The 25,180-nt window shown below is 50.3% G+C and overlaps 1 protein-coding gene across 7 annotated transcripts in view; it reads left to right on the forward strand.

Moving 5' to 3' along the window:
* The window catches only part of KMT5B (lysine methyltransferase 5B), a 54,942-nt gene extending 37,248 nt beyond the window's left edge, over window positions 1-17,694 (forward strand). For 6 of the 7 annotated variants that reach the window (XM_081797658.1, XM_081797657.1, XM_081797656.1 and 3 more), the window contains 2 exons: window positions 6,364-6,560; window positions 13,354-17,694. In XM_081797658.1, coding sequence (XP_081653784.1) covers window positions 6,364-6,560; window positions 13,354-14,837 — 1,681 coding nt within the window. In that variant the 3' untranslated portion in view covers window positions 14,838-17,694. Of the gene's footprint in view, window positions 1-6,363; window positions 7,848-13,353 lie in introns of those variants that run through there. The other variant, XM_081797660.1, reaches the window with a different exon arrangement.
* The last annotated feature ends 7,486 nt before the right edge of the window (window positions 17,695-25,180 follow it).

Raw genomic sequence — 25,180 nt, forward strand, 5'->3', positions numbered from 1 at the left:
TAACACACATGTGTGTGTGTGCGCGCGCACGCACACACACACACACACACACGCACACACAGTGCCAGAGTGGGGTTGCCCAAAAAATGGCAACGGACATTCACCACAGATAATCATGTAAAAACCCTGAAGTTGTCTTGGGTATTAACAAGCTGTGGCTTCTGGAATTTTTATGGGTTTTGTTTGTTTTAATTTTTTTATTCGAGTGTAGTGGACACACCACAATATGCTAGTTTCAGGTGTACAACATAGTGATTCGGCCTCTCTGTATGTTATGCTATGCTCACCAAGGAATTTTTCTGTTTTGATGTCCATACTTTTCGTAATTCCTAGGTTCTGTCTCTTCCTTAATAAGGTACCTCTTGTGTCCCGTCAGGATTCTGGAGTCCTTGTAGAAATCCCCCAGATCGGACTTAGCGGGACTTCTGGTTTCCACTCACTCGCTGCACTGGTTTCTGCATAGAAGAGCTCCCAGAGGCGGCCTCACGAGCTTGTCTCGCTGGCGCTGCGGGAAGGCTTCTGTCACGAAGCAGTGCACGTTGGCATAGGGCCATACAGCAGAGCAAACCTGTGTTTGTGGAGTCTGTTTTCCTTACCTTGTGCTGTGCTGGGCGCTTCACTAACCCTGACTCACTCAGTCCCCGCGGCCGTCCTGTGAGAGAGAGTACCAGTGATAAGTCCACATTGCAAGGACAGACACGGAAGTGTCTGAACCCGGGGCAGCCGAACTCCAGCGCCCTCGTTCTGCCCACTTCATACTACTTTTGCAAATATGAGCAGGGCTGTCCGGTAGTGCTCCTTCTCCCTCTGAAAACACCCAGCCTGTAGCCAGCCAGCCTCGGGGGAGGGAGTGAATGCCCCAGAGGCCCCGCTCCCCTTCTTTCCAGGTAGCTGGCAGTATTATCCCATGTCACGAGAGAGCAGAAGCACGGAGTCATGGTACTACTCCAGCCGCTTCTCTCCCATCATCGGGGTCCTTGCCATAAGGAATGGCAGAAAACCTATTTCTGGTCGTGCTGAATATTTGTCCCCCTCCCTTTTTGGGGGTGGTGGTGTAAAACGTTTATCATTTTCTACATAAAAAATGGTTTGAATGTTGGTTAAATCTTAGAACAGCCCACAAAAAGACCTTTAATCCATGAAGTAGTTTAATTATACTTGAATAATGCTTCAAAAATCATTTTCTAGGGAAAGCATATAGTGTAGCACTTAAGTGCCTAAGATCTGGAACTTGCATGAGTTGAAATCCTGTGACTGCACTTCATTATTACCTACGTGATCTTGGGCGACTTGGCTGCTTTTTGTGCCTTAATTACCCCATCTATAAAGTGGAAATAACACTAGAAGCGGTCTCACAGGGTCACTATGAGGATTAAATTTATTATTTCCTGTGAAGCACATAGAACAGTGCACAGTTAATACTCAGATGTTAGCTATCAGGTTATTTTGTGGTTTCTGGTTATTTGCCCATTAGAGTGTAAGCTCCAGAAAGGCAGAGATTTTTTTTATCCTTTCACTTACTACTACTATATCCCCAGCATCCAGAACAGCGCCTGGCACTAGTAGGTTCTTCATAAGTATTTGGTCACTGAACGAATGCATGAACAAACGAACGGGGCAAACAGGATGCTAAATAAGCTTTCAGAGGCTGTCCTGAGAAATGCAGCCACATATTCAGGATTCCGGGCCAAGCCTAAAACAGCTCTTTTACCAGTCTGGAATTGCATATATCAGCCTGTTTCTCAGACACATTAGTTCTCTGTGAGCCTCAGTTTCTCACTGGTCAGATGGGGGTGATCCTGTCTCCTCCACAGGGTTAGTGTGAGGAATGGATAGATACACAAGCAGATCCATTTTTAATGGAAAGGCTTACTCCAAACAGCAGCCCCGGCTCTTTTCAGACTATTTGAGCACTTTGATTTAAAGGTTGATTGCAAATATTCTTGAAATTCTTAGGAACATCTAAGAGGGTAAGACTAGTCAAAGGTACTCATTCAGTTATTCATCAGCTATTAATTGAATAACTGACTTAGTTAGGTCTAGTATATGCCGAGTAAACAAGACTAGCACAATGCCAGATGTGAGAGCAGTGCAGGGACATGCACACATGCGCTCTGCCAGGGCTGCAGGATGAGAAGAGGTGGCCCCGTGAAGAAATCAGTGAACAGAAGGTTTACAAAGGCACTGAGATCGTGGATGAAGCATCCAGGATGCATTTGATGCACGTTTCTGACTATAACCGTCCTGACAATCACTATCGTGTATGTAGTGTGTTCGTAAGTAAGTGCTGCGGATCTTACTGTAGAAAATGTGAGGAATAAAGTCTAATGAAGGACCAAAAAATATGAAGGATCAGATTATTTTTAAGTTTATATAGAAATATGTCTGATGATAGCCAAGAAAAAATTTCTCAAGTATAGTTAGAGGAGATTTGCATTAACAGATACCAAAAGTAACTAGGAAGCAGTTGCGATCAACATTTGATGCTATTAGCCCTGAATTGGACAAACAGAAAAAAGGACACGAACAGAGGCCTGAAACAGCGGCGAGTGTGTGTGAGATCTGATATCACATACAGGGAAATGATGATTTGTCTAATGAATGATGTTAGTATCATTCATTGTGCATCTGGAAGAAAACCAAGCTAAGTTCAAGATGGGTTAAAGATTGAAATTTTAAAATACAATGCAAAATTGTTAGAAAAATATTAGAATATCTGTCTAACCTTGGGGGGGTAGAGATGTTTTGAAAGAAGTAAGGTAAAAAACAGTGAATACGAGAATGTTTGAAAAGTCAAAAGTAAAATCAAAGACAACTGATGAACCAAAGGGAAAATGGTACGCATGTGGCAGAGTTAATAATCCAAATAACAAAAAGCTCCTAGAAGCTCATAAGGAAAAGACAGACTCCAGAAGAGAAAGGTAAGGAGGATGCCGCACAGAAAATCATGGCCATAAACAAGGCAGTTAAAACAGTAAGCAGGTATTTGTTGTCGCTAATCAAATTGGCAAAATATAAGAGTTATACTCTATAGTGCTGGTGAGGATGTGGAGAAATGGGCACTCATACGTTGTTAGTCGGGCCATGAATTGTCTGGCAGTCATTCAAAATAAGTGCACCCTATTACCCGGCAGTCAGTCTCATATGGGAGAATCTCTCCTGTGGAAATACGAGCAATCGTTAGTAAGGATTTGGTTTCAAGAGCAGTATTACCAGCAGTGTTCCTGGTGGCAAACAAAAACAAAAATAAAAATCCCTGCAAGTTTCACTAACCACCAGTGAGGAATGATTGAATGCATCAGGGAATGTTTTGTTTGTTTGTTTTTGTTTTTTTAAGATTTTATTTATTTGCGAGAGAGACAATGAGAGACAGAGAGCATGAGAGGGAGGAGGGTCAGAGGGAGAAGCAGACTCCCCGCCAAGCAGGGAGCCCGATGTGGGACTCGATCCCGGGACTCCAGGATCATGGCCTGAGCCGAAGGCAGTCGCTTAACCAACTGAGCCACCCAGGGGCCCATCAGGGAATGTTTATTCAGTATAAAATGTACAGTTTTCAAAACATATGTTCAGTTTAGATTTATTTGTCTATTGCATAATGATAAAGCTGGTTGCTGAGTATTACCATACATTTTGGTTTTGTTTTCGGTTTTGTTTGCTTTTTTAAAAAGAAGCAACTGCATAGACAAGTGTGCAGACCGTGGCAGAGGGGTGGAGGATGACACACTGGCAGGCACCTCGGGGTTTTGGGGGTGCAGGGTGGCTGACCGGCAACTTTTGCTTTATGGACTTAGATCCTAGGATTGTTTTGCTTGTTGCAGCAAAGCTGGAGCACGTCTTACTTGCATAAGTTAGAAAGAAAAAAATCAGGGAAGTAGAGAAGCAGTTGAGTGGTAGAGTTTTACTTTAAAAAAGAACAAAAACCTCTAATTCCAGAAAAAAATAATTCCACCATGATCATTTGTATTTAAGCATAACTTTTTTTTTTGAAAGATTTTATATATTCACTTGAGACACAGAGAGAGAGCACGAGCAGGGAGAGAGGCAGAAGCAGGCTCCCCACTGAGCCAGGAGCCCAAGACAGGGCTCGATCCCAGGATCCTGGGATCATGACCTGAGCCGAAGGTAGATGCTTAACCATCTGAGCCACCCAGGCGCCCCTGTATTTAAGCATAATTTAAATATGGCCCATTTTTCTGGAAGTGAACCAGAAATGTTACAGGTTATGGGGAAAAGGCATGGACTATCTGAAAATACCATATTACTCTAATTCCTATGAGAAAAAAAATCACCTTTGACATTTCTGCATTTTCTTTCTGCACATGTGTCAGTGTGGACTGGAGTGGAACTGCCTGCCTGTCTGGGTCGCAGTAACCTGGACCTTTTACCATGATTTCTGACACACTTTCCAAGACCAGAACTGAGGCAGCCACACAATAAGTTTGTGGTGATTTTTCTTTTTTTAAGATTTTATTTATTTGAGAGCGAGCACAAGCAGAGGGAGAAGGAGAAGCAGACTCCCCACTGAGCAGGGAGCCCGATGTGGGGCTCGATACCAGGACCTGGGATCATGACCTGAGCTGAAGGCAGACACTTAACCGACTGAGCCACCCAGGCACCCAGTTTGTTGTGATTTTTGCAGAAACGTTCATAAAAATGGAATTCCAGATCTGTTCTGGAAAGGTGAAGGAAGCAGGAATGCTCACCTTACTTACCAGAGATAGGTTTGGCCATCGGTTTAGGTGTGTGGCCCCTCGCTTTAAGAGGTAAGATGGTAGGAAGGGAGATTGAAAGTTTCGGTGTCCCTTAGCTAAAAGTGGAGCACTTGGATTACTGGTGGGGGTGGGGGGAGTAGTTACTTTGTCTTCATCCACATCCTGAAAGGAGGGGATCACACGGGCTCTTCTGGAGGCCAGTACTGCTCCCAGGCTGGAGGGCGCCTACAGTTTTGCTGTGTGTTCAAAAGCTGCTGTTATACGGCTTTTCCTTAACAAGCTGAGGACAAAAAGGCAAGTCAGTGAAGGCAATTTTGGACAAAGAGATTTCTTTTTTTTTTTTTTGTTAAAGATTTTATTTATTTACTTGACAGAGACACAGCGAGAGAGGGAACACAAGCAGGGGGAGTGGGAGAGAGAGAAGCAGGCTCCCGGCTGAGCAGGAAGCCCGATGCGGGGCTCGATCCCAGGACCCTGGGATTGTGACCCGAGCCGAAGGCAGACACTTAACGGCTGAGCCACCAGGCGCCCCGAGATTTCTCATTTTTTAATTGTAATATGTAGCGCCTTTTTTTTTTTAACCCTCAGTAACTTACTCTCTCAAATTGAGCTGAGCAGAAACTCACCAGTACTCACTGAATAAAGTTAATGTCTGCAAAGTGAGATTCAATAAGGTCGATGAGAGCCTCTTCACGAGCACTTTCACTTCAGAAGAACTTCTATAAAAATGTAAATTATTAGAGTAGGCTACAAACCATTCTTGTCCTGTGAAAAAAGCAAGTCTTTGAATGCCTTTTATTAAGTAACATTGTGTTAATTATGGTCATTCATGTTTATCTTAATAACTTGAAAGAAATTAAACAGTTTTGATTGTTCTAGAAGTCAGATTTTCACTGATGTAGTGTAGCCACCTTACACAGAATTTTAGTTAAGATTTGTTTTGTATCTAACATTGAGTTCTAAGTAATGAATTAATTTATGGAAATTCTCTGGTTTCTTTTTTTAAATCCTTAGTTCTTAATATTCAGCATTGTAGAGGTAAATTGCATAGAACAGAGCTGGAATATAATTAACAGGTGGGTTATTTAAGCTATAATGTAGACCGGGGCGCCTGGGTGGGTCAGTCGGTTGAGCGACTGCCTTCGGCTCAGGTCATGATCCTGGAGTCCCGGGATCGAGTCCCGCATCGGGCTCCCTGCTCAGTGGGGAGTCTGCTTGTCCCTCTGACCCTACCCCCTCTCATGCTCTCTCTCTCTCATTCTCTCTCTCAAATAAATAAATGAAATCTTTAAAAAAAAAAAAAAAAGCTATAATGTAGACCTAACTATTGACTAACCAGCTTTGAAATTGAAGAATTAGTTATTTCCACCTACATGTGGACTTCTTCAGGGTCTAGGAGTTTCTCATGGGCAGTTAATAATCAGTTGATAATGGTCACAATAATCTGTTATTTAAAATCTAGAGGGTTTTTTGCATTAATTTTATATGCAGTTTTAATTCTCTTGCGAGTCCTAGACTTGGCAGATTTCCAGTGATGATTGAGGCCTCATCACTGTGCCTCCTCTGTTCCCCTGAGGTGGCCATGAGCCCACAGCAACTGACCTTGTAGTGAGTACACTGTCTGTTTAACCTGTGCTGTTTTCTCTTTCAGACGGGGAACCGGTGCTTTTAAATCCAGAGTGGGACTGCCTGCACCTGCTCCTGTTATCAATAGCAAATACGGACTCAGAGAGACAGATAAACGCTTAAATAGGCTTAAAAAGTTAGGTGACAGCAGCAAAAACTCAGACAGTCAATCTGTCAGCTCTAACACTGATGCAGATACCACTCAGGAAAAAAACAATGCAAGTAAGTAAGGGAGATTGATAAGCATCTATCTTCTTTTTTTATTATTATTTTTAAGTATTTTCACCCAGTTATCTTGCTAAAGTATGCTTCACTTCAGTAGTTTTGATCTTTTAAATATTGAGAGAAGCTCTGGGACTCATGTGCTTCAGCAGCACTGCAAGGTTCTAGAAACGATCTGAGCACAAAAGCAGTCTGTATCCCGCCTCCAGATTCAGTCCTGTCCTCTAGACTGAACTGTCTGCTTTTCTTGAATTCCTGGTAACTGGATATTACATTCTTCATCATGTGTTCCAGGGTCGTCCTGTGTTTGAGAGAAACATTTTCAAGGTATTAGTTTGACTGTCGTGATGGCGGTAGGTCCTACAGGAAGACGAAGGACTGGGTAGAGGCGTAGAGGCACGTACGTGTCCCTGCGCCGAGCCAGTCCGTTAGCACGCGTGATGCCAGCCTGGGCAGTTCATAGCTCTGGCCTCAAGGCTTCCACCTTTTTACCGCTTGCTTGCCCTTTTCAAACTGAACTGAGCCCGTTCACCAAACCACCAGTTACCAGACTCAGAGTTGTGATAGAGGAGCATTTCGAAGGTCGCTCATACTGTGACGTGGTGCATTAGCCACCACTGAAAGCAGCAAGAGAGGTGAAAAGAAGAAGCCAGCATTAAGATACCAGTTGTGCGTGGGGGCAAGACCGTATGGAAACTGGAAACAGAGAGAATGGAGCATAAAGAGGAAAGAAAGCGAAGCAAGCCTAGCCGGGCAAAAGGAAACGCGTCATGTTTGTGGAGCTTTGAAGTCCTGGGACCATGCTCATGGCTGCCGGTTTCTTCTGGGTAACACCAGTTTCCTCTCATTGCCACTAAAGCTGTAGGCTCTTTAGTCTGACTTGTTTCTGACAGGAATAAAGTTTCAAAGTTTTGACTCGGTGATCCCTAGGGACGCCCGTTTCAGCACGCCAGGTGGCCGTAGGTACTTGGCTGAGCCTTCTGAAGTTGGGTTGTTTGAGGCTCCTCTCCCTACCTTCAGACGTTTGCAGCCCAGCACGGTGCACCCCTCCCCTGCAGAAAACCCTGGAGAGAAGGGAAGGCCTCTCCCATGATGGTGACTGTCACTGCCGTGAATTCCTGCATCCACCTGCTGCTGGACGGTCAGAGGCCAGGTGCAGCCCCGTAGTAGAAGAGCAGTGCTGTGTTCCTTGTCCAGTCTCTCATGTCCCAAGTGAGCAGAAAGAGCGCAGTTAGCCCGTCATTCACTGTTGACTGTTGGTTCTAATAATAAATGGAACATAATCAACGTTTTGTTTTCGGAGTCTGGTTCCTTGGTGAAACTGGAGACTTGTGAAGCCCGGTTTAGAAATATGTGCATGAAACACTACAGAGCACGGACACGGCCACCACGCTGCCCACACCGGATGGCTCTGACACGGGGGGCATTAACTCCATTCCTACTGTATACATACCGAGTTCAGTACACCATGGAGGCTAAAAGAGCATAATGTGTAGGTAGTTTGTGAGAGTGTACTGACTACTGTGTGACCATCTAGGGAATATTTCTTAGTAAACCAAATACTTAAAGCCTGCTAGTTGTTGGAGAGATACAAGATGGTTGAGACTCAGGCCCGTCCCTCAGGCAGCTTACGCCTTAGTGCCGGGATCCGACAAGTACACAGTTACGCAGAGCAGACTATAAATGCCATTGCTCAGGTTCAGAGCGAACCAGTAATCCCTTTGAGCTGTGGTCTCAGCATCACTGAGCAGACATGCAGCACTTCCCAGTGATGACTGATGGGAGGGGGCTGACTTTGTTCAAATTACCTTTCTGCAGGATTATGGTTTTGAGGACTTGGAGGGTCGATGGAGCTAACTTTGAGGGCCGTGTGTAGAGTTGACAGATGCGGCTCTGTGCTCTGGAGGAGCAAGAGGCTTCTCACCCGTCCTCTCTGAGACCGCCCTAGACGAGGTCCCCTTCATAGCACTGCTCTTGCAGGCCCCCACAGGTATTCTTTCAGATGGGATTTCTTTTGGTGTCTGTGTCTGGACCATAACCTACCTGTTTGAAAGAAAGACTCTTTGAGATCGCAGCTGGTAGCAAAGCCAGGGCTGTCCGGGCGTCTCCCAGAGGGGGCGGCGTGGTCGCGTCTGGATCCGGGGTGCTTTCTCCGTGCGTAGCTGCCATCCTTACCCTGCCGTGCGTTTAGAATTCAGGGGGCAGAGACTGCTTGCTTTGAACAGCTTGTATGTTCTCTTCTAAAGAAACATTTCTGCCTGGTTGGGAGAAAAATTATTTCTTCACAGATTTCTTTTCTGAAAGGTGTCTCAGGAGCCCCAAGTTGACTGTTGGCTTTAGCATCTGGAAAGAGAAGACAAGAGATCATTTTCACAAATTCAGTCCACAAGCCTGAATTATAATGCCGTTATGAGAAGATTGTGGTGTTTTAGGCCTCTGGTGCCTCAGTGGCTGGGCCACCCCCCCCCCATAGTCGGTGCTGTGATACGGGGTGTGAGTCATGCCAATGCCACAGATTGTTGTGAGATCCAGAAGACAAGGCCGGTGGAATAAGTTTATCTTAACTCCGGAGTGCCTATCCTAGAGATAGTGAACTGGGTCACCCACTTGTCACTGGGAGCTGTGTCAGACCTCACTGTTGATCTGAACACTCCTTGCTGCTGGGCCTATAGGCTACTCCAGAGTCCTTTCCAACACCCTGTTGCAGGCAGCCACTGCCGGTCTGTGCTGGTCACGTCAGATGGAAGATGCTTGTTGTGCCTGCCAAACTTGAACTGAACTCTAAAGTCCTACTCAGGGTTTTCTGGATCTTCACGCTCTGAAGATGCCAGGCTGTGGATGGCCCTCATGTTCCCTTGGTTCACGTTGATAGTGTGCATTTCTGGGGCTTTTCCAGTACAGAACCCAGCCTGAGTGTGCGGGGAGCTTTGCTGTTGTTTTGCTGTTCTTGTACCTGCTGTAATTCTCAAGGCCCACGCAGGGCTGCCTTGTGATTCGGAGGACACCATGAGATGGCAGTGAGGGCCGTGCCGTGTGGGTCCTGTACCCCCGGGGGCGGAGACCCACACTGTGACTCTGTGGCATACTTAGTACAGTGGATCTGGAGCCACGGATCTCACTCAGTCCAAATCCCCCATCTCCTGCCCTTACCGGTGGACGATCTTAGGCGCGCTTATCCATACGCGCTTGGTTGTCACATGGATTTAGTAGCACTACAAAGGATGCGTGTTAGGATTGAGATCATACTGATTGGGCCATTTTGCACAGCACCAGTATATAATAATTGCTAAGAATGTGTATCTCCACCTAAAAATACTGTCTTAGGTTTACGCCGCCAGGCAGGAGAGTTGCCCATGGTGTAGCAGCCTGGAGGCCAGAGTGGCCACAGGTGTCCTGGTCTCCACTGAGTCAGAATCCTCAGTCTCTGGACAGACTTCCATTAGTTTGCAGCGTGGCTCCTGTCTTCCTCCTTAAGCCTACCGTCACTATCCTCCTGAACCCCGGAGGACAGTGTAGACCCGTCTGGGAGAGTAGAGCCCTTGGCGCCCATGGGGCTCCCATCTTAGTCACATTGCTCACATTTCTCTTGCCCAGTTTGTCTCAGTCTTTTCTGACCTTTGACTTGAGCATACCTCTTAGCTGGGCTTTTTTTGAGATACTGTTTTTAAAACAAAAGACTAGACTGACCAATACATGAACATATGTAAGTGAGATCTCTGTGTCGAAAGAATACATAGCATCGAATACAGTCTATTTTGTGCAGTTTAGAACACAAACACAAGTGCTTTGTCAGTCGTTCACTGCAGTTGGCTAGCAAGGAATCCATTGGAAGCAGGGGTGGATTCAGAATCCCCATAAAGTGAGACTCAACCTGATGGATTTAAAATATGAGCCGGAGTAAGGATAATCTCAGGTGCTCTGAAAATACAGAGGAAAGGAGACCTGTCATTTGTAGGAAGTCATGAAAGGCTCCCTGAGCGAAGCATTTCCTAAGCGGAGTCTTAAAGGGGGTAAGAGGTTGGGCAAGTGAAGCATGTTCAGAGCAGAGGGAATTCATGAATGGAGAAACGGGGACGAGTGTAGGACTCGAATAAGGAAAGTGTGTCATGCATGGCTAGAGTAGGGGGTGGGAAGGAGGGATATGACCACTGTTTAAAATTTTGGATTTATTCTTAGGGCATTAGGTTATTGAAAGTTTTGAAGCCCAGCAGTGACATGTTGTACTAGGAAATTCACTCCGGCCACAGGGTAGAGAACGGGATGTTGGGGAAGCAATGGGAGGGGTGAGGAAAGGAAGGGAGGGAGTCGAGTTGTTGCCACGACTCAGGCAGGGGACTGTGAAGCGAGAGAAGGAGATGGCTGCAGGGGCGCCGCAGGAATGGGCTCCACGGGACATGTGGCCGACTGGGTGAGGCAGTTAGGGAAAGGCCGGGATGACCTCCCGCTGTCTGCTTGGGCAGCTAGCTGGGTGGATGGTGGTGGTACTGAGCAGGATGGAGAATTTAGGAGGAGGACAGCCGTGAAGCTTGATGGTGAGTTCAGTTTGGGCACGTTGACTGTGATGAGGAGTCCATCCTCAGGGGAAGATCTAGATGCCAGCGGGCATTTGGTGATTCGGATCTGTAATCTAGGAGGGAGGCTAGATAAAGTGGCTCGGGAGCTGCCAGTGCATCAGTGGTAAGAGCCATGCGGGGGGGCGGGGGTGGGTGCCTGTCACCCATAGAATGTGTAGTTTCCAAAGGGTCTAGGACAGCAGAGGCCTGAGGAGCGCAGTCGAAGGGGCAGATGGGAGGGCAGGAGAGAGTGCCCCTGTGGGCAGCCAATGGGACAGGAGTTTTCAGGAAGAAAAATGGTTAGCAGTGTCACATTATGCAGAGAAAGGAAGAGGGAGAAGGGCTAGAGAGTGCCTGCTGGATTTCATGACAAGGTCTTCCAAGATTGGCAAAGGCCGTCTCATTAGAGGGACAAGCCGGATCCAAATTGCAGCGGGATTGCTGTCCAGCATGTGGTGTGTATGTTTTCGTTGTGAAGGGGCAGTTGCAGGTACAGAATGAGAACAGGATGGCAAAAGGCAAAGGAAGGCTGAGAACCACTGATTTTGGTCATAGACTGGTCCTCAAGGAGCCTGGTCTGAGCCAAAGGACTTCACAGCCACATTTGAGAAAGCCAAGTGCATTTACATCAACAAGCACATCTATTCAGTCTACCTTGTAGGAAGCCTTGTGAGCATGAAGAAATCCTTTAACAAAAGAATGCCCTGTGCAGCCTTGTATTTAAAAAAATAATTTCCAGCTAGTTCTGTATAATTCCAATTCATGCTACATCAGTTGTTCTCCAATTGAACGGTATCCAAACCACGGCTCCTACTATTCTAAAAATAAGTGGCTGCCTTGGGGTGGTAGCCCACATGGATAAGCACATTCTTGGTCCGATCAGGGGATCTCACTCCTGGGAACTGTGTTGGTTTGGGTTCCCCAAAGCCATTTATGAGACACCCTTTTTGAGTATAGAGCTTTCTATTCTTGGTGGTTTGATATTTTTGGAATGCTTGTAATGCATTCTTGCTCTTCTCTCAGTGAAAACTAACTAATGGTAACTTACTTGCTTAGCCATGCAGAAGGAACAACAGTCGCCCTGGCAGCCCTTGGGCATGTCGGCGGCAGCAGTCTTTGTCGGGCAGTGTGCTCGGTTTACCCATAGTCGCTTTTTACTCTCCCTGTTTTCTGAGAGAAGTGGGGAGTATCAGTTTGGTCATCTCAGCTTCCCTAGTGAATGACTGAAAGGGCTAGTTTGATGGGGAAGAGGTTTTCAGGTGGGAGCCGGGAAGACTAAGTAATTGAGAAATGGATTCCTGTAAAACACTCTACATACAGGTCCCAAATGTCAATGGAGAGAAAAACATAAAGACAACAGAAAGCCCCTGGTAAGGTCATGCTCACTGTGGAAGCAGCTTAAACTTGAGTCACCTGTAAGCCTTTTGAGACTCTGGTCAGCGGTCCTGTTGGTCCTCAGGTTGGCCGTTCCCTGTGGGGTCATCATAGCCTTTCTGTATGCTCGTCCTGAGGGAGTTGGGTCCCCCTTTGTCCCGAGAGTGTAACTCCAGCAGCATGCTTCTTCCCGCCTCAGTTTGATTGTTGGCAGCAGGTGGTCCCTGGAGGGACGGGGCCAAGTAAGTTCTGCCGCCCTTGGAAGTCTGCTGGTCCTCACGGAGTGGGAGCAAGAACTTTGTGGAGTGCGGTTCGTTGTGGAATTAACAATATATGGTTCTTTGGGTCTCTCTGGCTTGTTTGAAGCCATTGTGATAGAGTGTCTGTTAGAGCTCGTTAATAATATATTTCTGTTCTGTATTACTGGTCAAGTAATATACTTCCTTTGAGTTAATGAGTAATGGGTTTTAGAAACCTATTTTGAATGATGATGTTAAGAATTTGTGAAAGAAAAATCTGATTTTTCCTCAAGTTTACTTCAAATCTTCTATGTGATAAGAGATTCGGGAAAAGAAATACTGTGGACAAGTATCGCGGTAGATTATGGACGAGCTCAGAGTGGAGTCCAGGTCCTTGCTGTGGGAAACGCATAGATGCTCCATAAATCGGAGGCAGCAGTTGGGAAGTTACAGGAGGGTGGTGTGGGGTGCCCGTGTGCCGGCCGAGACCCAGCGGGGTCCATCTTGCACGTGCGGGTATAATGCAAACCTTTCATAGCTGACAGGTTTGGGCATCGTTGTGTTGAGCACTCCTGTGTTACCAAGGCTGGTTTTCATCCCCTTTTTTTTTTTTCTCCTTAATTGCAGCTCCTAACCGAAAATCTTCAGTTGGTGTGAAAAAGAACAGCAAGAGCAGAACACTGACAAGGCAATCTATGTCAAGAATTCCAGCTTCTTCCAACTCTACCTCATCTAAGCTAACTCATATAAATAATTCCAGGGTACCAAAGAAACTGAAAAAGCCTGCAAAGCCTTTACTTTCCAAGATAAAATTAAGAAATCATTGCAAACGGCTGGAGCAAAAGAGTGCTTCGAGAAAACTCGAGATGGGAAGCTTAGTACTCAAAGAGCCCAAAGTAGTTCTGTATAAAAACTTACCCATTAAAAAAGAGAAGGAGCCCGAGGGACCAGTTCAAGCCGCGGCAGCCAGCGGGTGCTTAACGAGACACGCGGCGCGGGAGCACCGAGCGGGCTCCGGGCGAGGCCCGTCGCCGGCGGACGGCGCCCCCTGCACCTACACCACCCGGCGGTCGGCGCGGGCGAGGCTGGCTCCGAGGGAGCCTTCCGGCAGCCCGCGGGAGCCCGGCGCGTCCGACGGCTCTCAGAGCGGCTCGACGGGCCCCTGCCCGGACAGTGGCGAGCGGCCGGCTCCCGCGGCGCCCGACGACGGCCTGGCTCCCGGGGCGGCACAGAAGCGGGAAGCCAAGTGTCAGAGGAGCGACAGCAGCGCGTCGAAGAAGAAGTCGCGGCAGGGGAAGCTGGTGAAACCGTTGGCGAAAGCCGAGGAGCCCGCCGCCGGGCACGACTGCCCGGGACAGGCCGGCGTGGCGCCCGAGGTGCTGGCGACCCGCTGCGAGCCGGCCGAGCGCCGCGCCCCCGAGCCCGAGGCGGCGCCCGGCAGCCACGCGGACTGGGCTCCTTCGCCCGGCGGCGGCGCCTCGGTCGTCACGTCCGATGGCTTCAGAACGAAAGACGGCTTCCGAACTGCAAAAAGTAAAAAGAAGAGGCGAATCACGAGGTATGATGCACAGCTGATCCTGGAGAATAACTCCGGGATTCCCAAATTGACTCTTCGTAGGCGTCACGATAGCAGCAGCAAGACAAACGACCAAGAGAGCGATGGCACGAGTTCTTCAAAAATAAGCATCAAGTTAAGTAAAGACCACGAAAACGATAATAATCTGTATGTAGCAAAGCTCAATAATGGGTTTAACTCAGGGTCGGGCAGCAGCTCCACAAAGCTAAAGATCCAGCTGAAGCGGGACGAGGAGGGTCGGGGGCCGTGCTCGGAGGGGCTCCACGAGAACGGACTGTGCTGCAGCGACCCCCTCTCGCTGCTGGAGTCCCGCATGGAAGTGGACGACTACAGCCAGTACGAGGAGGAGAGCACGGATGAGCCCTCCTCCTCGGAGGGCGACGAGGAGGACGAGGACTACGAGGAGGACTTCGAGGACGACTTCATTCCTCTTCCTCCAGCCAAGCGCCTGCGGCTGATAGTCGGGAAGGACTCCATAGACATTGACATTTCTTCCCGGAGAAGAGAAGACCAGTCCTTGAGGCTCAACGCATAAGCTCTTGGGCTCAGTCTGGCCTGGGAAACCTCCTTTAAAGAAATAAAAACAAATTCCAGTCAGTTATTCCTCACCCGAGACGTTCTAGCGGCCGCACTTCCCTTCTCTCTCCACTTAGCAGCGTCATACTGTAGAAAGTGTACAGCGCACTGACTCTCCCCAAGTCTGATTTGTGCAAATTTTTATTGTACTTTTTAAATAGCCTTCTTAACGTGCAATTCTGAGTTAGAGGGAAAGCCCCGTTGTAAAATAAAGGCTCAAGCAAAATTGTACAGTGATAGCAACTTTCCACACGGGACGTTGAAAACAATAATGTGGCTACACAATTTTCTTGTCCTTTTTCTTTCTTTCTTTTCTTTTCTTTTTTTTTTTTAAACCAAGAGCATCAACTGGCTCTTTAATATATGACTAAAAAATAATTTAAAACAAATCATAGTAGCAGCATATTAAGGTTTTCTAGTATATGCTAACATCACCAGCAATGATCTTTGGCTTTTTGATTTCTTTGCTAGATGTCTCCCCCTCGGAGTCCTGTCGGTTTCACACTGTTTGCTGGCCCAGGTGTACTGTGTGTGGCCTTGCTTAAAAGAGCAAACCATCGGTTGGGAGTCGAATTGGTTTCTTTAAAAAAAAAAAAAAAAGTACAATTACACGCGTGACCGCTAACTTTTCAGTACATTATATGTACGAGGGTAGCAGTGTGCAGGATGAGTTCCAATTCAGCGTATTTATTGCTTGTCATGTAAATTAAAGACCTTGTATTTAACACTTTTCAATCCTTTTAGATAAAATTGTTCTTTGCAAGAATGATTGGTGCTTATTTTTTCAAAACTTTGCTGTGAACAATGTGATGACAACAAGCAACATTTATCTAATGAACTACAGCTCTCTTAATTTGGGTCTTCAAGGTTTCTGTTGCACTTGTAAAATGCTACAAGGAATATTAAAAACTCTATTCACTTTAACTTATAATAGTTTATGAAATAAAAACATGAGTCACAGCTTTTGTTCTGTGGTAACCTATAAAAATGTTTGTCTTTGAAATTCAATGTAAAGAACTGAAAACAATGTATATGTTGTAAATATTTGTGTGTTGTGAGAAATTTTTGTCATAAGAAATTAAAAGAACTTACCAGGAAGGTTTTTAAGTTTAGAAATATTCATGCCAATAAAATAGGAAATTATAAAATATATAGTTTTAAGCACTGCATCAGTGGGAGTTCTTGGCTTATGTTAGTTTATGTATGAAAATATCAAAGATTTTTTGACTATATTATCAGTTAAGCGAAAAGAGGAGTCAGATTTAATTTGTTTTTTTTTTTTGAAGCACTTTGAGAAGAGAAATTAATTTTAAGTAACTTAATGAGCAAATTTTTGATTACTACTTTATGTTCAATACCAACCTTTCATTTCTCTGGATTATTTTACAAATCATTGGACAAAGAATTTGGGAATATAAAGCTGTAGCAGGTGTTTGACGCCAGTGGGTCTCTATTTCTGGGAAATGTGTACATGTACTTTCAGATACACGGCGTTCCTGAGTAAAATCGATTTAGGGGATTCGTGTAGTGTCTATCGAAAAGTAGCCCATGTCTTAAGATAGTGAAAGGAATCTGCCCGTGACGAAAAGTCCAGTGGAGAAAACCTCAATGCTTACTGTTGTTCCCAGGTGATTCCTGCCGGTTTCCAGGTTCTGGGGACACCCTTTAAATTGAGTCCCATGAAACGATTGCCAGTAGGGGTTCCACATAGAAATTAAGAATATTCATAAAAGTGTTGGCAACGTAGAGTTTTTGTTTCTCCTCACGTTCTTCAAGGAGTTACTTGTGTGGTCTTAATGTCGCCTCATTCCCGTCTGTCCCGTGCAGGTCAGCCCCTTGGGTAGTGGTGTGGCGGCCCCCGTCCCCCCCTCCGCATGTGGTTCTCCCCCTCGCGAAGCAGGACGGCCCCCCCGGGCTCTGTCCCGAGGCCCTCGGAGCGCATTGCGGACCACGTCCAGTCCTCACGTTGTCCCTCGGAGGAGTGTGAGACTCGTGCCATTAAGGAAGGTCGAGCACAGACTCGGTGTCTGGAAAGTAGCGGAGAGCGGTGGGCCACCTCTTTCACTCCCGGCCTAGCGTGGGGCGTGTCGAAGAGGTTCAGAGCCTCAATCTCGAACCGTCTCCCGGAATACCAACAACAGCCATTTCAGGAATCTCCATCTTAAGGAAAAAGTCACAAAATCCCACATTTCCCACGTTTCTCCATTTTTAAGCTTAATTTTAGTAACTTATTTATGTTTGTTAACTTGATTGCGGCCTCGGCTTTTCGAGACTGACCTTCCCCCGTGGGCCCTAGCAGCGGGGCCCGGGGGCGTCCCCGCCTCGGGAGTCGGGGTGCACAAGCGCTGGGCAGCCGCGGCTGCCGCCTTCCAGGGAAACCTGATTTCCGTTTTTCCAGGTAGGGGCCTCGGAGCTGCTCGGGCTCCACCGTAGAACTTCACCGTGTGGAATGGCGAGAGCCACACGCGGGTGACCACTTGGAAGAGGTTGCGTTCCATACAACTTTGAGCTTGAGCTTATGCAATGATTCGTAAAGATTCTGGCATTGTAAGAATTAGGAAATGATCATAAAAATACATGTAAAGTATTCAATTTTCAATCATTTTTCAAATTACTGTTTTAAATTGTTTTGCTGAGTTGTAATACCTTTGAGATACAATGTATTCCTTGTACTGAAAGAATGAAAAAAAAAGGACTTTTTCAGCATTTGAGGTAAGTTCTTTAACGTTTCATTAAAAACATTTTTTACAAATATTTTGTACATGCACTTGGAGTATTGAGGTTAATCATTTTAATAAATTCGGAAATTAAAACAATTTGGCCGGTGTTCGCTGTATCTGAGAAGAAAAGATCGAAGTGATGCCTTTCTCCACAAGGCTTTCATTTCAAGTAGAATTTGTAAAGTCGAAGGTTCGGAGGCTTTCCAGCATCTGCGAGTGGCGTGGCCCGCGCCCCGGCCTCCATTGGCTTCCAGTGCCGCTCCTTTTGTCGGAAAGACAACGGGAAAGCGGTCCTTGTCTCACGGAGGGGCTCCTCTCGAACCACACGGCCCTCCAACCCCACAGTATGCAACTCCTGAGCACTGGGTTTCTGCCCTCGCTGAATGGGACGAAACTGGCCTATCTGGGGCTGGCGTGGGTCCTCTGTCCTCCCAGTTACTGCAGCAAAACCTAGTTGAGGGGAGAAGTAGGCCTGGCTTAGGAGCCAGGGAGCCGGAGTTTGCCCAGCCCTGCAGCATCCGAGTGGCCCCGGGCGAGCTGGCGGCCCCCGATGGCCTCTCTGCGGCGCCCCGAAGTCCCCGTGGACGCCCGGCGAGGCAGGCAGCGGGGCGGTGCAGGCTAGACTGGAGAGCGCTGATGTCCCAGCGTGGGGAAAGGCTACACAGCCGGCGTCCGGTCTCAGGTTTTCTCTCTGAAACGAGTTACTCCCATCCGCCACCCGGTGCAGCTAGCTTGCAGCATGCTGCCCGGAGCCCTGGTGTGATTCTGTCCCTCGAGTGGAGTGCCGGCTCTGTCGCTGGCGTGCAGCCCACCCTGCTTGCCGCAGAGCCCAGTGGCGCTCTGGTAGCCCCGGGGGTCCCGCAAGCGCGGCCCGGGCCTGCGAGGGTGACGCGGCCTCCCGCTTCTCCCTCCCTGAGGTCAAGAGCGTGGGCATTGCTTGCATTCGCTAGTGATGAGGCCCAGAGGAAAAGCGGGATTTGATTCCTCGGGAAGGGGCAGGGAGTGTGGATGGGCAGGATTGGGAAGAAGGCCTCCCGCCAGGGCTGTCCCCACCCCCTCCTACTGCACCTCTGCCACTCGCTCGTTCCTCCCAGGGCATTGTCTGTGTTCATGGAAACTGCCGGAAAGCTTTCAATCTGGAGGCCCGAAGACGGCCTGCAGCCTCCTGTGATGACTTGGGTGATGTTCTTTAAGACAAAAGTCTTGTCTGTTACCAGATCCTATTTTCTTCTTGTCAGATGTGTGAGTTTTCAGTAGATTGTGACTTCCCTCTTTTGGGGGTACTCCCCCAGTTGAGTCCGCTCTGCTGTGGCGGAGGCCGGCGGGGAATTTGCAGATGGGTGGCCAGTCTGAGATCCCGAACAGCACTATCCTGAGTGACAGGAGTGAGGTTGCATTTCTTTAATATATGTTGAACCCCTGTTCTGTATTAGTGTGGGGACGGGACGGGGGGCAGGCAAGAGGTGAGAGGCCTCGGTGTGGGTGTGAGTAAAACCCTGGGAGCAGGTGAGGTGACCTGGGGGAGGAGGACAGACAGCCTCTGGGCCCTCCCTCCCACCCCCGACCTGGGGAGACCTGGGAGAGGGCAGTGGGGCGGCACTTCCAGGAGGAGCCAGACTGGGGCGGGGGGTTGGGGGGGGAGAAGTCTGTCCGGGAGGGAGAGAAGGATCACAGCTGGAAGGGGAGGTGCGGTTAAGGAGGGGATTCGTTGTTAATGAAGGACAAGTACGGTGAGACGGTGCGGTGAGACGGTGAGACGAGGAGCTCCCACAGGGGATGAGTTCCCAAAAGGGAAGGTGGGGAAGTTATTCAGAGTCTGCGGGCGGAGGGCTGGTCTTAGTCTGGGTCCGTCTTCCTTGGTAACAAGAGGAAAAGAGGTGGGCCTGTGGGGGGCCAGTTCCAGCATGAGGGTTTCTATATTGTCTGTAAATAGGAGGCGAGGTCACCTGAGAGTGAGGAGGAGGTAAGAGCCCCCAGAGCTTCGGGAGCACTAAGATTTAAAATCGAGAGAGGAAAAGCAAGCCGACTCTAGAAACCGGCATAATGCATTGCAGAAATCTTTACCAGCCAACTTCCAGGTACCAGACAGTGTTCTAGACACCCCTGGAGCCAAGGGGGCGGGGGGGGGGCGGCACTTCTCAGCCCAGGTGTGAGGCTCTCAGCCAGGTTGGGGGGCTGCAGAAGACGGCAGGATGGAGGGCTCGGGGGGGGCAGGAGAGGGCTCGAATGGAGAGCCCCGGAGAGTGTGCAGGTTAGGGAAGAGAATGAGTCCATGGCCTCAGTGGGCCCGTGGCCAGGGACAGTACAGACACCCGAGGCCAGGAGGTGCTCCTGTGGTCAGAGAACAGTCCAGCCTTAGACAAGCACGTGGGTAGACAAGAGGTTGAGGTCAGAGCGGCCTCAAGAACTTCGGAAGGGCTGCATTTAAATGATGGCAAGGTCCCTGATGGGGCCTGGTCGAGAGTGTCCTTGTTCTGGGAGACCAAGACGTTGGGCAGAACTGAGGTCACTCAAGATGACAACTGACAGGGGCGCCTGGGTGGCTCGGTCGTTAAGCGTCTGCCTTCGGCTCAGGTCATGGTCCCGGGGTCCTGGGATCGAGCCCCGCATCGGGCTCCCTGCTCGGCGGGAAGCCTGCTTCTCTCTCTGCCGCTCCCCCTGCTTGTGTTCCCTCTCTCGCTGTGTCTCTCTCTGTCAAATAAATAAATAAAATCTTTAAAAAAAAAAAAAGATGACAGCTGACAGCGTTCCCTGGGAGTCCCAGGAACCACGTCAACACTTGCTGGAAGCAGCCCGTAGGGGATAAACACGGGGAGGTACCTTCCTCAGGTGTGGGGGAGCCTTGCCGAGCCTCCCGGAGAGGTGAGTAAATGCTCAGAAATTTTGTTTCAGTGAATGAGTCAGGCTGCCTGAGGCCACGCAGACACAGGTCCCAGCAAGCAGCAGGGCCAGACCCAGCTCCAAGGTCCTGGGTGCGTTTGGAGCCATGCCCAGAGAGCACCAGCCAGAGTCCCAGAGCCGAGGGTCACTGGGACCAGCCCGTGTCACAAGGCCCCACCTTCACCAAGTTCATTCTGGAAAGTTCTGTGGATGGACAAATGGCAGCCACGGCCTTTTATCCTCCTTTCCATGCAGTTATGTGGGGCCAGGAGAACTTTGTCCAAAGGTTATCCTGCAGATAAGCATGGTGACCTACCCCCATTAGTCAGACAGACTCAGGGGGCTTGAAAAGTGTACAAGGTGCCTCGTGGACTTGTCTTTATCTGAGTGAGTCAAGCAAGAGGAGGCCTGGAGACCGCCGAGAAAAAGTCCAAGGTTTCTTCCAGCTGCGTGAGCCGCTGACCCCATCTCGACAGTGACCTCCCAGGAGGAACCCTATGTGACCAGGAGACTTCTTGCCTCCCCTCCCAATGACAGCACGGGGGCCCCTGGGACACTTGTCTTCTCAGGGGATGCACTTTGGAAGCTAGAGTTACAAGGCTGGGGAGTGAGTCCACTCCTGTGTATCTAACTCCCCACCCCGTTGCGTGTGATTTCCTTACACCCCTGGGTGGGCTGGGGAGTCGGATGCTGATGGGAAGCACCTGTTAACCTCTCCCCCAGCCGCTGGCAGTTTGGAGAAGGCCCTGCCCGGGTCCCACTCCCGCAAACCAAACTGAAGGACATTCATTTCCTCCTCTTGCCAGTGAAAACCTCATTTTTCTTGGCGTAAGAAGGGGGAGCAAAGGACATGGACCAGAGCCGCTCCGGGAAGTGCTCAGCCCCGGTGGGCTGGGCAGAGGGCTGTGGGTCTTGCCGCCCTCCCCTGGCTCTGATGGAACGCTGTTCTTCTCTGGTCTCCATTTTCTCACCTGTCAAGCAGGGGTTACGGCCAACACTGACTTTGGCATTGCTGAGGAGTAAGAGAGAGCGTGAACCCCCACCTAGGGCCCCGATGGTCCCCACGTCAGCAGTTAGGGTGGGCTAGCTGGCGTCTGTGAGCTCACGGGCCTCCACTGGGCCTCTGCCCTTCACCCTCTCCAGTTAACACCTGCTCAAACAGCCTCCAATCACAGCCTTTTCCATTCCAACTTCAAACTGCTGCGCCCCTGGAACCGGTCTCCATGGGGACACGGAGGACGGAGGACGTACAAGGATTCCAGTTCTTTCTTCTTCTGGCCGCTGCCAGCACGCTGCTCCATCCCCATTCCTCTCCTCCTTCCACAGGGGTCTTTCTGGTCGTGTCTGCTCCCTTGACAACCTTCTAACCTTGAGCACCAAATAGGTGCAGGGCACTCAAAAGGCGCCGGGGCTCAGGGCGCAGCTCCCCCCCAGCTCTTCCCCTCACGAGTGGGAGGCAGTGTGACACATGCCTGGAGGGGACTGAACCCAAGGAGGTGCCACTGCTCCTGGGGGATCGAGGCAGGGTTCAACGTGGCGGGCAGATGAAGAAGGGTCCAGGGGAGTTGGTACGAATAGGAGTTCATAAGCCCAGGGGGCAGGGAGGCAGCGGACTGCTGGAGTCGTGGAGACAAGGAAGGACAGGATGTGCTCTGGAAGGATGCCGAGAAGTTCGGTGTGGCCAATCCAGAAGGTTTAAGGGGCGGCGGGGAAGGGGGCAGGTAGCCCTGGGGAGGCTGGGTGAGGATGGGAGGGAGATAGGGACTCACTGGGTTAGGAGCCAGGGCTCTGGTCAGGTACCCTCAGGGCAAGTCCAGCCCACACCACTTCCTAATTTGGCAGGCTTGGCTCCCTGTTCTGTGAAATGGAAATCATAGTGTGTGCCCACCTCACTGAGGATTAAATGAAACAGCAAAAGGGAGCCTGGGCAGCGGTGTGGCCCACAGTGGCTGGCTGGCCGCTACCGGTCACTTCCAGCTCCTGGAATCCAATTCCGCAGGCTGTGCTCTTTCTCTGGCTTCGCCCAGTCAGCCCCATCTGGGCTCCCCAACCCTCCTCCCGGCCCCAACTCTGGCCCAGCCATGCCAGGAGGCCAGAGGGACAGAGAGGGGGACGGGACCGAGGGCAGCAGGGACAGCCTGAGCCCCCTTGCTGGCCGTGGCGGGTGTCCTGCCCGGATTCCAACACAGGCCGGTGCTGCCCTGGGCCTTGGTGCCTCTTCTTAGCGACCTCCGCGCCAGGACAGCCAGACCGGAGGGGGACGAGCAAAGGCACAGGCCGAAGCGAGAGAGAAGAAAGCAAGGGGTGCGAATAAGCCGCTAGCTGCTGCATCCACGGAAGCCCCGGAGCAGAAGCAAGGAACGCCGGAGGCGGGGGCGCTGGTACAAGCTGTCGGATGACATGTCTCCTGTCTGGAATTCGTCCAGTGGATCTAGAACGTCCATCACCAACTGATCACAGCCACCGCCCCTGAGAGGCCCGCCCTGCTCATTCCGAAAGCAGTCCCCTTTGGTCCTTTGCCCTGGACCCGACACATTTACTAATTCCGTTCTCAGGTGTGGCTGGATGTAGTCCACGCACAAGACATCATCTTCTCTAGGGTCGTGGCTAAAGGAAAAAAAAAAAAAGCAGGTACTTGACCATGTTACTGTGCCCTGCAGCGTTCATCTTTAAAGTAGAGTTTTTCTGCATATGCTTTTAGTCCAAGAAAAGTGCAGATGGAAGCAATATTTTTTTTTTTTTTTTTTTGTCTTTGGTGAGGATCCTGCAAGTTAGTTCATCTTAAAGTGCAACATTGTTTCATCTTAAAACTGGGGCAGTTCTGCTGGAGGATCTTTGAACAGAGGCTTCTGTTCACTGATAGTCACTTTGACTTGCTTATGATTTCCAAATAAATAAATACATACATACATACATAAAAAGTCAGCTCTGGCAACCGGGCCAGGGAGGTAGCTGTTGTTGACCTGTGATAACACATGTTTGTTTAGCTGGAGCCACTCACCAAAGAGGTTAATGTTCAACTCCCTCCAGCCCCTGGAGCTGCCCCAGGGAGCAGGGCTGGGGAGAGAGAACCTGGCCAGCACGGGTGGGGCACAGTCTGTCTGCCCTTCCTCCCCCCAGACAGTGACATGAGTCCGTTCTTGCCCTGGAGAGCACCAGGTGAAGGCTCCGAGTGTCTCTCTTGCATCTTTGGGAACACCGAAGGCTGGCAGGCTGGGATCCCCATTACTGTTCCTGGGAGGGGGAGGAGCCCGAGGCTCGGAGTGTCACCAATGTCACGGAGTCCCCAGGACTCCTCCATACTGGGCTAGTTCCTAGGGACCCCTGGTAGGCCCTGGTGGGCTGTGGCTTCAAGTAGGAGGGGTGAGGCTGGTGAGTAGCCCTGGGGCTCGCCTGCGTTAGGAAGTCTTTGCTGTTCCCTCCGCCTGGACCCTCTCTCGGTCCCACCCTCACCTGAGCAGCAACTTCTGAGCCCTCGGACCTCTGGCAGATGTCACCTCCTGAATCCTCTCAGAGACCCCACTGCCACCCTGATCTCTCGGCTCAGTACTGATCCCTCTAGCCCCATGGGGTCCTTGGGGCCTGACAGTGTCAACCCAGGAAGGTCTGGCCATGACACAGGCTGATGGGGAAGGGGCTTCCTCCCAGGAGAAAGAAGCCCTAGACACGCTCCAGCCTCTCGTCCCCTTTGGTCCGCTGGTTCAGGTCACCCAGAAAAGTCAAAGCCTCAGGTTGCCGCCAGCCACGGGGGCCCCTGGGCCACCCTCTCCTCCCCCCCCAGGGAAGTGGGGAGCCCAGGAGGCCACGCTAGGCAAAACGGCTGTGTCCCACCTGAGCCCCAGGACTGCTTCATCCTGCCCCATGATTCCCAACGGAGAAAGGGCCGGGAGTGGGGAGCAGAGCACTTGCTCCAAGTTGGGTCCGGGGACACGGCCCGAGGTTTGGGATGGGGAGGGCTGGTGGCTAAGGGACACGTGGGTGCGGGCAGCTGCCGCTGTCATGGCCTTCAGGCCCGGCGAGGGTGGTGGCCCGGCCAGGAAGGAACGCGCTGTCCCCAGGCCGGGCCCCCAGCCCACCTGCCGGCACAGACACTGCTGCTTCCGGGGTTCCCACGCAGCCCCCAGGCTGGGGCCCATCTGTGCAGCCAGGGTGTGCGCTGGGCCAGCACAGAGCAAGCACGGCCCTACATGTCTCCTCGGGGCTGACCGCTTTCCCTGGGCGCAAGAAGGGAAAGCATGTTCCGACAGGGACCAAAGCTGGAGGCATGAGACTAAGGGGCACCTCGAGAAGGAACAAGACAGCAGGGAGGTTGCAGGGTGCCCGGTGGAGACAAGGGGCCCTGGGGGCAGCCCCACCCCCACCTGCCAGCCTACCTGCCCAGGTAAGGCTTGAGCCTAGTGCCACCCAATTCTGAAGCTGCCCCCTCTGCCCCCCAGTGCGGTCAGGTCTTCCACACGTTCACTCATTTCCTCACTCGTTCTTCCGAAGGCTGTTTGCTGAGCACCTGCTCTGTGCCATGATCTACACTGGGCACACACTGGCCACCGGGGAATCCCCGCTTCCTGCCCCCAGGTGGCCCAAGGTCTGCCAGGGAGACGCACTTCAGTTGGGGCTCTGGGGAGGGCAGAGCAGGGGACGCGGAGGAGGCCTCTCGGAAGGGTGGCCGGCACGGCAGGGAAGGCTTTCCAGAGGAAGTGTCCGT

The sequence above is a fragment of the Leptonychotes weddellii genome, chromosome 11, assembly GCF_054177405.1.
Source record: "Leptonychotes weddellii isolate Sample4059 chromosome 11, ASM5417740v2, whole genome shotgun sequence".
NCBI lineage: Eukaryota > Metazoa > Chordata > Mammalia > Carnivora > Phocidae > Leptonychotes > Leptonychotes weddellii.